General features: G+C 36.6%; 1 protein-coding gene across 1 annotated transcript; it reads right to left on the reverse strand.

Moving 5' to 3' along the window:
- LOC128991994 (geranylgeranyl transferase type-2 subunit beta-like) lies at positions 1 to 12,535 on the reverse strand. Its single transcript, XM_054415321.1, has 8 exons — positions 12,422 to 12,535; positions 10,176 to 10,283; positions 8,113 to 8,211; positions 7,536 to 7,634; positions 6,385 to 6,543; positions 6,065 to 6,209; positions 5,479 to 5,678; positions 1 to 427 (listed from the first exon to the last, which is right to left on the reverse strand). Exons 1-8 carry the CDS (start codon positions 12,422 to 12,424, stop codon positions 242 to 244), a joined length of 999 nt encoding a protein of 332 aa, XP_054271296.1. The 5' UTR covers positions 12,425 to 12,535; the 3' UTR covers positions 1 to 241.
- Between the last annotated feature and the right edge of the window lie 251 nt (positions 12,536 to 12,786).

Raw genomic sequence — 12,786 nt, forward strand, 5'->3', positions numbered from 1 at the left:
TATAAATATTTCAGCTGTTATCAGTAAAACGGTAAAACGCATCACAAATACGTGTTTATTTACTTAATAATACATTTGTTATTTTATATAATAGGCTCAACTGGTTTGTGTGATTATATAATATGTATGATCAATGACCATAAATAAATAAACACTGAAAAAACTTTAAAGTCACAGTCCACTTATAGTGGTGCTGAATTTCAGTAAGTAGATTTACATTCGAGTTGTGTTAGTGTTTAAATTAAACCACAAGTTGTTGTGGCCGCAGACCCAGTCTGTCTATGACGCTTTGAGGCATGCAGTACGTAGGGTTGACCTGAGCCAACTCAGTGTTGCCGAGTAAACTGAGTGCTGCCACTCCGAACAATGTGTGGAACGGATCTGGCATGTCACCCGGCCGATCACTGAATCCCCCTGTCTCGGCGTCCTGAAAAGATATTTTAAATTACAAACAAGCATGATAAAATACCCCCGCCGCATCAAACCTGCAGCTTAAGCGAATCGTAATGAGTATAATTTAGTGATGTGCGTATCCATAGGGATATTGATAAAAAGACTGGAAAATGTTGATATTTTGTATCAATACATGGGAGCGTATCAATATACCCGTATCGATACACCTTTAAGCAATATCATACTGTTTATTTATTAATATAAATCTAATTTGTATGGTAAGAAACCTTACACATCTATCAAAAAAAAAGAAAAAGTACACATCTATCAAAAACACTGATAGAACATGAATTTTAGCTATGTGTTGCAAATAACCTCAAACCTAGGGTCATCATCATTGATGGAAGTGGCACCCTCATTATCCATATCATATTATTAAATGTGTAAGTAAGCCTACCGAACACAATTATCATTACTTTTTTATAATTTATGTGTATGCAAAAGCTGGGAAAACAATAACAAAATGTGTTTTCTAATTTTGGGGGTTTACTGGAATTTAGAGGTTATGTAGGAGTTTGATACGGTAAAAAGACACAGGAAACGGCTTTTCTGGGGTAAGATACACCACTACCCTCTTTACAAGGTAACAAGTAACATAGTATTTGTCTCTACAGCTTGTATATTTGATATATTTACATTTTTTTTCCTAACCAGGGTGTCTAGTTTATTTCCATTATAAAATTCAAGACTATTCCCAGACTTTTCAAGACTAATTCCAGATTTTTCAAGACCAGTTTTTTCAACAATTAGTGGGTGTTGATACCAAAATGTATCGATTCTCGATTCTTGATACCGAAACCAATTTTTATAGCTTAACCAAATTTTCTAAATAATACTACACCAACCCCTGTCTTTGGCATAAATAGTATTATGATAATGTGGTGTTTTCAAGTAAAGAAATAATTTATAATGGTTTAAATACCTGCATTCAGTAATCCAATATGCTGCTTATGGCAACTATAGTTTCGGTTCACAGGGAACCATCTTCAGGCCGTACAAGGCGTCGTTATTCACTTTCATATATGAAGGTCGTCATTTAATCAATAAGTACATAGAACACGAACACACGAAAACGCACATTTAACATTAAAAATACCGAGTACTCGGGAACACGAGACAGGTGACGCGACCGGGTGGAAGTTGTAGCTCGAACTGGTGGTCAGTGGTCTAACGGTATGACGTCAGCCATTGTCTCCTTATCACTGCCGGCTCGCATTCATTCTTTCTCTCCTCCTCCTCCATCCAGTATTTTGATTGCAGTGTTATAAATGGAATTCGATTGGAATGAGAGTTTGTCATTTAAAACATTTTGACCATCTGTTTTGACTGCCTTGTATATTTCAAATTCTTCATAAGTGTTAATGGTTGATCGGTCTTGGGAAAGATGTAAAACATCCATATTACTATTTATGTTTACATAGTTGTGGTTGAGTGAAATTAAATGCTCTGCGAAATTTGAAGTTTGTGGGCCTGTAGTTTTCTTGGCGATATGTTCTTGAACCTCTTCTTGAAAGAGCGTGAAGTCTGTCCGATGTAATATTTTGGGCAATCGCTACAGTTTAATTTGTAAACTCCAGACTTGTCATAAACAGTGGAATCCGTTTGTTGCCCCTCTTTCAATAAGGATCCGAGCTTGTTTGTAGTTTTAAATGAAACTGTTATATTATTTCTGGTCATGGCATTTTTAAAAGTGTGGCTTAATGACGAACCATACTTAGCAGAAATATAATGTTTCTGATTAGGGACTTTGGAGGTTTTATTTGAGTGTTTGTAAATTAAATTGTCTATTAAACTGCTGTTAAAACCATTTGCAACCGCTATGTATTTTATTATGTTGACTTCTTCTTTATAGTCATTGTCACTCATTGGTATTGAGAGCAACCTGTGAACAAAACTGTTGTATGCGGCAATCTTATGTGAATGTGGGTGGTGTGAATTTGCATTGATTGTCTGGTCGGTACAAGTTGGTTTTCTATAAACTTTGAATGAGAATTGGTCGTTTTTCTTGGTTATTGTTAAATCCAAAAAGTTTAAGGAGTTGTTTTTCTCTTCTTCAAGTGTGAATTCGATTTTTTTATGCATATTGCATAAATATTTGCATAACAAAGATAACTGTCTGCTGTTGCCATTGAAAAGAACGATAGTGTCGTCAACGTATCTATAATAAAATGTTATTTTCTCTCGAAAGCGGTTGGTATCAGAAAATAGATGTTCATTTTCGATATGGTTAAAAAATATTTCTGATAATATACTGGAGAGGGGTGAACCCATTGCTAAGCCATCTTTTTGGACATAGAAGTCATTTTGGAATCTGAAATAGTTTTGATTTAATACAATTCTTGTGAGGTTAATGAGTTCATCTATTGCGTTTTTAGAAAGTTTTGAGTTTTTTTGTAGGTTTTTATGTAAGATGGCTATTGTTTCTTGAACTGGTACGTTGGTGTAAAGGTTAACTATGTCAAATGAAACTAATTTTTGGTTTCCTTTTACAGATGGTCAAAATGTTTTAAATGACAAACTCTCATTCCAATTGAATTCCATTTATAACACCGCAATCAAAATACTGGATGGGGAGGAGGAGAGAAAGAATGAATGCGAGCCGGCAGTGATAAGGAGACAATGGCTGACGTCATACCGTTAGACCACTGACCACCAGTTCGAGCTACAACTTCCACCCGGTCGCGTCACCTGTCTCGTGTTCCCGAGTACTTGGTATTTTTAATGTTAAATGTTCGTGTCAATGTGCGTTTTCGTGTGTTCGTGTTCTATGTACTTATTTATTAAATGACGACCTTCATATATGGAAGTGAATAACGACGCCTTGTACGGCCTGAAGATGGTTCCCTGTGAACCGAAACTATAGTTGCCATAAGCAGCATATTGGATTACTGAATGCAGGTATTTAAACCATTATAAATATTCAAACGTAATCCGGAGGCTAACAACTCTTAAAAATGAAAGAAATAATGCAGCAATAAAAAATTCTAACTAGCAAATTTGTTTTTTTTTTATCATGAAATCTTCCGTGTACCGTACGTTTAGACATCATCATTGCCTGCAGCGGATACAGAAACGTAATCGTCATCGTCCGCGATCGCGTCAAAATCATGAACATTTCCCGCGGCCTAGACATCAATGACATCATTGTCGTCTCCCACGGTCTCAGAAACGTCATCGTCATCGTCCGCGATCGCGTCAAAATCATGAACATTTCCCAAAATCATTAGCATTTCCCGCGGCCGTGTAGACATCATCGTCGTCTCCCGGGGTCACGGAAACGTCATCGTCATCTCCCGCGGTCGCGGAAACATCATCGTCGTCGTCCGCGATCGCGACAAAATCATGAACATTTCCCGCGGCCGAGCAGATATCATCGTCGTCTCCCGCGGTCATGGAAACGTCATCGTCATCTCCCGCGATCGCCACAAAATCATGAACATTTCCCGCGGCCGAGCAGATATCATCGTCGTCTCCCGCGGTCACGGAAACGTCATCGTCGTCTCCCGCGGTCACGGAAACGTCATCGTCATCTCCCGCGAACGCAACAAAATCATGAACATTTCCCGCGGCCGAGCAGATATCATAGTCATCTCCCGCGGTCACGGAAACGTTATCGTCGACGTCTGCAATCACGGCAGAATCATTAACAATTCCCGCGGCCGTGTAGACATCATCGTCGTCTCCCGCGGTCACGGAAACGTCATCATCGTCTCCCGCGGTCACGGTAGCGTCATCGTCGTCTCCCACTGTCACAGAAAAGTCATCGTCGTCTCCCGCTGTCACAGAAACGTCATTGTCGTCTCTCGTGGTTTCGGAAACGTCATCGTCGTCGTCCACTATGGTGGCAAAATCGTGAACATTTCCCGAGGCCGTGTAGACATCATCATCATTGGCTTTGGCGGTTACGTAAACGCAAGACGACGATCGCGGCAAAATCATAAAAATTCCCGACTTTGAAATCAAATTTAAGACTAAATCCCGACTTTTTAAGACCGTTTTGAAATTCAATACTAATTCCCGATTTTCACGACTACTAGACACCCTGCCTAACCCACCATGGTAAACTTCCCTATCCAAAGCGTGATATATACAACTTATTTACTTCACGAGTGAAGTAAAGTTTCAAAAACTCACTTGGTGAATTAGGGTAATGAAACCCATTTAAATAACATTGAGTGATCAACTTAAAAAAATCTACCTCTATGGAGCCAACGACATTCAACACTAGAAATCAACTGTGCGCTTGAATTTTATTGTTATGCTTTAAAGAATTTTCCTAACCTAGCTTTTGTTTGTAAAAGAACGTTACTGTTAGAAGATGAGTGAAATGGATAATGAAAAATATTGTACTTAACCCCCTGTATATTGTTGGGTCAGGTAAAATCTTGTACGTTACACATTACGCAAGAGGTCACATGCGTGATGTAAAAACGATCTTACTATTCTTGTAAGGTAAATAGCTATTATTTTATTAAAAATGACCAATACAATACGATATTTCATCCGATACGGGTAAAAATCTATACACGAAGATACGATACGATACATATATGTCGATACATCCCATTCCGATACATCAATACATTGACCCGTATTGCACATCACTAGTTTGGATTTTTACTAAAATATTTCCATAAAACAGACTTATTCATTCCCCAATTAAATAAGTACAAAAACATTTCAATATACAAAATTGTTTGATTTTTATAAGCTCTACATGATTAATTTAGTCCCTTTAGTCTTAATTTCAAACAGAGATCTATTACGCTGCCTCATACATAGCTTGTTTGGATCCATTTGGTTAGAAAAGGCACCTACATTGTCTAGTACAATTTTGGTACAATAGCCTAGCGTCTCAGACAGTGTGAGAGGTTTAATTTATAAGCACATTCACAAATTCAACAGGTTTGGAGTTTTTTATTCAAAAAGTTGTTCCTCCATATCATTTACAACTGGAACAAAAGAAACACACTCGTGTGTACATATTAGAACACAAGGGAAAATTACTAACAACAAAAACATCACCTGACAAGCCAAAATAAACTGCTGTAGACTCTGTTTGTGTACCCAGTGTAGACGTCCCAACATGGTGAGGGAGGCCAGGACCCACCACGAGTAGCACACATCGGGAAGTTTCTCCGGACGTCCATTGAGTCCTCCAGAAGGTAGCTGCCGCTCACTCAACCACCAGCCCAACAAGTCTCCGTCAATACTCTCCAACTTGCCTAACAATAGCAAAATACCAAAGTAGGCATATCCACAAAAGTTAGTTGGGTTTGAACAGCTTTCCCATAAAAGGGTTTTTAACTCTTACAAAATTACACTTGCGATGACCTTCAAAAACAAAATACAGTCAAGCTTAAATTATTTATTTCACCTAAACCAGCCAGTAGTAGCATATTGCGCATCAAATAGTTATAGTTTCATTTCATAACTTGCAAGATAAAATAACTTATAGCCTAATATTAGGTTTTACAAAACATTTCATAAGAAAAGAGCCAAAGTTTTACAATACTACACAAATATGTTCCAAGCAGAGACTCTAGTGGGAGCTGAAACACACTACCATAAGATTTTCTTCTGCTATTTTGATGGAGAAATTTCAACATACCGGTGATAGAAAGAAAGCCAACAGAGCAGTAGATAAGGCCTGCATGACTCTCGGAGCCCGGCCGAGAACCAAAGCCACCATCAAAGTTGCGACACGACAGCACAAACTCCACAGCCTTTTCCACATCAATGGCATCCAACCGACCCTGAATTAACAAAAAAAATATAACCACCAATTTCAAATTTACTCCAAAGGAAAAGTTTAATACAAATAATGATAAGAAACGGTTTGCTAGGAAAACAGTCATTTTTAACAAACACATTAATGGGAGATATTAAAATTAAAAATGGTATTTAAAAAACAATCTGAAAGGCACTCACCAAGAGTGAAAGACAGTTGACAGCACAGAATGAGAACCTGGAGTCTACTTCGCCCCACTTGTCTCCAACAAAGCTACCGTCAGGCTGCTGCAAGCTCACCACGTAACTAACCAACTTGTCTACCGGCAACACATCAACACAGTCCAGCAAACATGCAATCTGAAACCAGTTAAGCTATGACATACTTGTAGAACCCCTCATATATAATCTCTGCATATCTGACTCCTCGGGATATCCGACCTAGTGTTCAACCGTCTACTTGTTTCCTGTCTAGGGTGACAACGCTGGGGTCACGTTCCGTTAACGGAATAACAAATTGCAGATGTTGCCGCGGTCGAGGGAGACGATTACTGCTGTTGTGGAGACCAAAAGATGTACTCACGGATGTTGCCTCGGTCGCGGAGGACGATTAACAGTGCCACCGAGATTGCCAAATATGTTCGCGGGTTTCACCTAGGTCTCGTGAGAGGATTACCGCGGGTCTCACAGAGACTGCAAGACAGGTTCGTTGTGTTCGTAGTTGTTGCCACGGTCACGATACATGATACCGATGTCGCGTAGACCATTATATATGCTCACAGGTTTTGCCGCAGTCGTGGAGATCGTGGAGTAGGCTATGCTCCTCCCGATATCCGACCTTTTCGCCGATCCGAACTTGGCCTGGCCCCGTCGTAGTCGGATATGAGTAGTTCTACTGTACTGTAATCTAAAATTAAAAACTGTTACCTAAATTACAACAATCCTCAATTGTACCAATAAAAATTATGGGAAAATAAGGGGAACAAATTACCTAATTCAAGTAAACGATATTTTGAAGGAAGTTGTGAGCATTGCCATTTTAGCAACTTTCTCCCACACAGGAAGACTTCACACATAAAACACTCAACCAAATTAAGTTAGTTCAAATTCCACACAAAAGAAACTCAGGCGTTTTGCGGCTTAGTAACTTATCAACACTGTGCAATCAAATTATAGCAATCAAATATTTTTGAAACTGAAACAACAAATATTAAAGAACCCTTTATAGGGTTAGTTCCACTCGAGCTCGATGAATTATCGAGTGTATGAGGTAAATAGAGAGCCTCAGAAAATATATAAACTGCAATAATTAAGTAAATAGTTAGCCTAAGTGAAATGCAATGCAAACAGACCTGAACAGCACTGAGGGTATAGAGCAGGTGAGGATCGTGCCCAACACTGGCGCTAATACCACCACTTTCGTCTACACATTGCTTGAGAAAACTAACCACCTGTAGACAAATGCACTGGTTAAGTTATGTGAACTATGCTTAACACATTTACTGCCAGGTTACACAAAACCCCTCGTACAGAGGAGTGTGGCGGCTGGTAGGTAACGTGTTAACTAACTAAGTAAATTAATCAAATAAACCAATGATGGAATGAAGATAATAACATTCACAATTTAGTATTGTTGTGGCCTAGGTAGAGCCCTACTAATGCTAAGTGTTCCTTGTTTATGAACTACAGTTTACTCATTTTCCATAAAAATAACATTGGAATTTAAATTTAATTTTTTGTTACTTTCCCCCTAGCCTATACCATAATACATGGAGAAAGTGTTGTTTTTGTCAAGTAGGCTACTCTGGGGACATCAAAATGAAAAAGTAAATCGGTTCTGGGCCTAGGTCTTACCGTCCCACCTACGGTAATAGCTTTTCTCTAAAGGGAAATTCGCTAATAAAAAAAGGGATTAAATTTAGTACATGCCTGTTGACGATCCATCTGAGCCAGACTGTTCATGAGGGACATGGCGGTGAGACCCCAATACATGCCAGACATACGGAGGTATTCTGTCATGCAGTATTCCTATGATAAACAAAGCCACTATCAATGAAATGGCCCATCACAATTGATGATAGCAAGAACAATAACATTAACAATAACATGTAAGGTCTGAAAAGGTAAAAGTTGTAATTGTAAACCCATTCAGCAAACTATTACAGCCCATCTAATCTTACAAAGATTCAAATGACTGTAGCACAGGTAAAATAAACCTCAAATTTTCTTATTTTAACTAGGCCATTTACCTGCTTCGCACACAGCGCTGATTGTCCTTGGGCTTTAGGTATTTGATTAATTTGATTAGTTTCCATAACAAACAAACCAAATTAATAAACCTAGTTGCTTTCAATAAGTCAAATCAAATCAAATATGCTTTATTCATAAAGTACAGTGTTGTACATTGAATGGTGTCAACTGAATCTATCTTAAATTAATAATTTACAGATTTGCATATCTTGGATCATTATCTAAATCAAAAACCAAGAACCAGGAAATGAAAATAATCAAAACTGAATCAATTATGTACTAACTAACGCTAAGAGGGGAGGTGGAAAAATACTCTTCCAGGGAATAGAATGCTTTCTCTACTAAATATAGTTTTAGTTTTCTCATGAAATTCTTCCTGCTTTGTTCATTTCTGATTTCATTAGGAAGATGCTTAAAAATTTTTAATCCTATATAGGATGGTTTTTTTTCATAGAATTTTAATTTATGTTTACTTGAAATAAGGAATTTTTTATGCCGAGTGTTGTATGGGTGATAATTTGTCTCAGAGGTGCTCAAGCAGTTTTTTACTGGAATAATTGTGTCGTAAATATATTGGCCATATACCGTTAAAATTTTCAGTTCTTTGAATTTGTTTTTGGTTGTTTCATTGTGTTCTAATTTCAAAATTATTCTTATTGCTATTTTTTGAAGTTTAAGTATCCTATCCAAATTTGCTATTGTAGTTGAACCATAAAGGCACAAACCATAGGATAAATGCGAATGGACATTAGCATAATATATGTTTTTTAATGTTTTATGGTTACGAAAATAAGACATTCTAGAGAGTGAATATAGTCCTGAACATAATTTTGAAAGGAGTTTATCAACATGTTCATCCCAGTTTAAATTAATAACATAAGAAATTCAATATTTTGCCTGTACAGTAGGGTCGCCACCTGGGAATCCATTTTCATGAGGAGGGCTGTTTTGTAAACATGTTTACATCATACTACACAGAAACAAGGTACTTTTCCATCCGTATTGATAGGCTGGAAAGTTGCCCTTTGCCGTGCCTACTCGGAAAAGTAACATTATGTACTTTGCACTTAGTCAGCTGATGAAATGAACAGCTAATTGAACGGCAACTGCCATGCTCGTACGGTAAAACACCACTTACCGGGCTAGTGATACTAAACCCACAGCTAGAATGGCCCATGGTGGAAGGAAAAAACATAGGTGTAATACTCCCGTCATATACTGAAGTCACTCAGATTACAAACGCCATTTCACTCATTAGAAATAAAATCAAACAATAACAATCAATTCAAATTTCAAAACAAACATATACTTATAAGGTAGTTACAATCAGGTGATTTTCTGTTTGCAATCTGGGTGACGTCAGCAAATGACGGTATCACACCTATGTATTTTCCTTCCACCATGAGAATGGCCAGTTTGTATTTAGCTACCAACCAAGTCAAAGGTAATATAAGACTAGCTAGGCAATTAGCAATGTGTAACAAAGCACAAACAATAACAGCTGTTTATACACAATGCCCATCAAATTGTGACAGTTATGGAAAGTAAGACAGAGTAGATGGGCTGTATACATATTATTCTGAGCTGTCTCCGGTCATATTGTGGCACTGGCTATCAAAGCACAAAATGAGTGTTGGCAAAATAAAATAGCCTAAAGAAGTTATAGGTATACATTAATATATTGACCAAAAATTAGGCTAAGGTAAGTAGAGGTAAGGTAGAGTAATAGGTTACCTACTTACATATTCATCTTTGTTAGTTCCATAGGCAGCTATATACTCTATATGTTTCTTGAGGAGTAAAGTCTTCGGTTGACTGTCATTAAGTGTTACATCCTTTAGCAAATTTGCCTAAAAACAATAATTAAAAGTGAAAGAGAACTAACGTTGTTAGTTGGTTTGTACAACTTTATTATTGTAAAAGTAAACAATGTAGCCTAACTTAATTATAAAATCTTTACAAATAGACCTTTCTAACTTTAATGCTTCACCAATAAAAATAACTGTAGTGTTAATATTTTTTTTGTTTTTTGTCCTAGGACGCTAGGCACAAGCCCGGGATTGTTTTTCACATTATTAGGCTACTTCAGGCTAGACCTAGGGGTTGCGGCATTATCACACTTTTAAATAAAATCCATTGGTGATTTGGTGGGATTTAAAGGTGACCATGAGAAGCTACGGTACTGTACCGGTAACTGGTATAAGTTAGTAATGTTTATATCACCATAAATTAGATTTTTCCCTCCAAACAACGTAGCAAAAATTTCTCTACAAAAAAAATAAGTAACACCTGAACCACAATCATTTTTTTTTTTTTGCATGGGAAGGTGGATTTTGTTCACTTAAGATTCCCTGTACTTTCCTGTTAAAGGGAACATTCATTATTATCGATGATTTCTTTTCGATATATCAATATTTTTGTTTTACTTCACGATCAGTATTCCTTCTGTTTTAATATCTTTAAACGCATTTAAATTACAAATTAAGAACCAACCTTGTTTAGGCAAAAATAATAGCCTATATATTGGATTAAGAAATGAAACTATTCTAAACTAACCTAACATAACTAACAAAACTTACTGTAGGCTAAGTTACCGTTTCAAAATTTCGTTTGATAACAGAAAAGGCATATGGGGAATAGGCTATCAAACGGAATTTTGAAATGTTACAGCAAGTTTGGTTGGTAAGGTTGGTTTAGAACAGTTTCATTTCTATAAGTAAATATTTTTTTTAATTGTTTGTTGATACTGATCAATATTTATTTACTGTATCCTTATCGTAGTTGTCAGCTAATATGTTTCAATTTGTTACTATCAATATATCGGATAGAAAAATAAAATATCGATATATCGAAAAGAAATCATTGATAATGAATGTTCCCTTTAACAGGAAAGTACAGTATTCACTACCTACCTACTTAGTTTAATCCCGCCATAACGACTACTTAGTACAAAATGATATTATTTTCATTTTGTCATTATTTTCATTTTGTCTTTAGCTGCTAAACATGGAGCAAATTAACTTAGGGCCTATCTTATATTAAAAAGTTAAACTCAAAACAACATACCTTCTGGAATAGTTAATAATTCTGTTTTAACTTATACCTAACTTATGGTAGAAAAGAGGTGTGAGGAAAGTAGGCGGAGCTTTAAGCGTGTTAAGACACTTGAATTTAAAAATCAGCAACAATTTCAAAATTAGGGTCTAGGCTTAAGTTACCTCAGTTTTAATCCTAAGAATTACATAGTCATTTAAGTTATTACGAGGATTTGCAGATTGAAAACAGAGACATGCATCTTATCTTGGTTCGAGATCAACTAAACTTACACCAAAAACAAAAGTTAAGTTACCGTAACTAAGTAATAGGATAATTTTCACCTAGGGATGAGCATCGATAGTCGATGCTTTCAAAATATCGATGTTTTTCTATCATTGTTCAATGTTTTATACATCGATGGTAGCTTACTGATGTTTTTGGCCAAGTATTGAGATATCAATGTATTCTATTACTGAAGAGTACTTAACTTACAGAGAGCAGACCAAATACTGAAAAACATAATTTTTTTACGATGTTATCGGTACATCGATGGTTGACGCCGATGTAACTATCGATGGTGAACATTAGTGGGGTAGACTTCCATATCTGTTGTCAAAAACAACGAATGAAAATATCGATTGATATACCGTTTGGTTAGTTAAGTAAGGTTAACCTTACTAACCAACAGATATAGGTAGGCTTTAACTTAAGTTAGAATGAAACAATTGAATAATCAATATTTTCATTCGGTTGTTTTTTACAACAGATACTTACGGAAGTCTACCCCATAGTGGTTGACCTAACTATGCTCATCGCTAGTTTGGCCCCCTTAAAAAGAAAAAAAAACCACAAATCAAAAGCCTAACCTACAAAGTCTAACTTGGGTTAAGAGAGCAGTTAAACTCTTCAGGTGAAAAATTTATTTACTATTTGGGTTACAAATTTTGCTTACCATTTTAAAGAATGCTGTACGTATATTGTTTGCTGAGCTGCATTAAAATCTTCTACTAGAGAACAGAGAAGTTTGGATGATCGGTTTACAATTTTGTGACAGTGAAATGTAAACATTGAGATTGAATTGAATCGACATCGACACTCACTTCACTTCAATCTTTTTCAGTCACTTCACTACTCTACTTACTCACTTCCACTTCACTTTAGTACTTTTACTTCAGTCACTCACTGCACTGCAGTGGGTCACACGGGAGGGACGATGGCTAACATAGTGTCAGCGTTCGCCGATAGAACCGCTAGTTGAAAATTTTAAATTAAGTTAATTTTATAATTTTAAGTTATAAAATTAACTTTTTAATTAAA

This window comes from Macrosteles quadrilineatus, unplaced genomic scaffold, assembly GCF_028750875.1.
Source record: "Macrosteles quadrilineatus isolate MER2022 unplaced genomic scaffold, UCM_ALF_1.0 Scaffold_4__1_contigs__length_99947679, whole genome shotgun sequence".
Taxonomy (NCBI): domain Eukaryota; kingdom Metazoa; phylum Arthropoda; class Insecta; order Hemiptera; family Cicadellidae; genus Macrosteles; species Macrosteles quadrilineatus.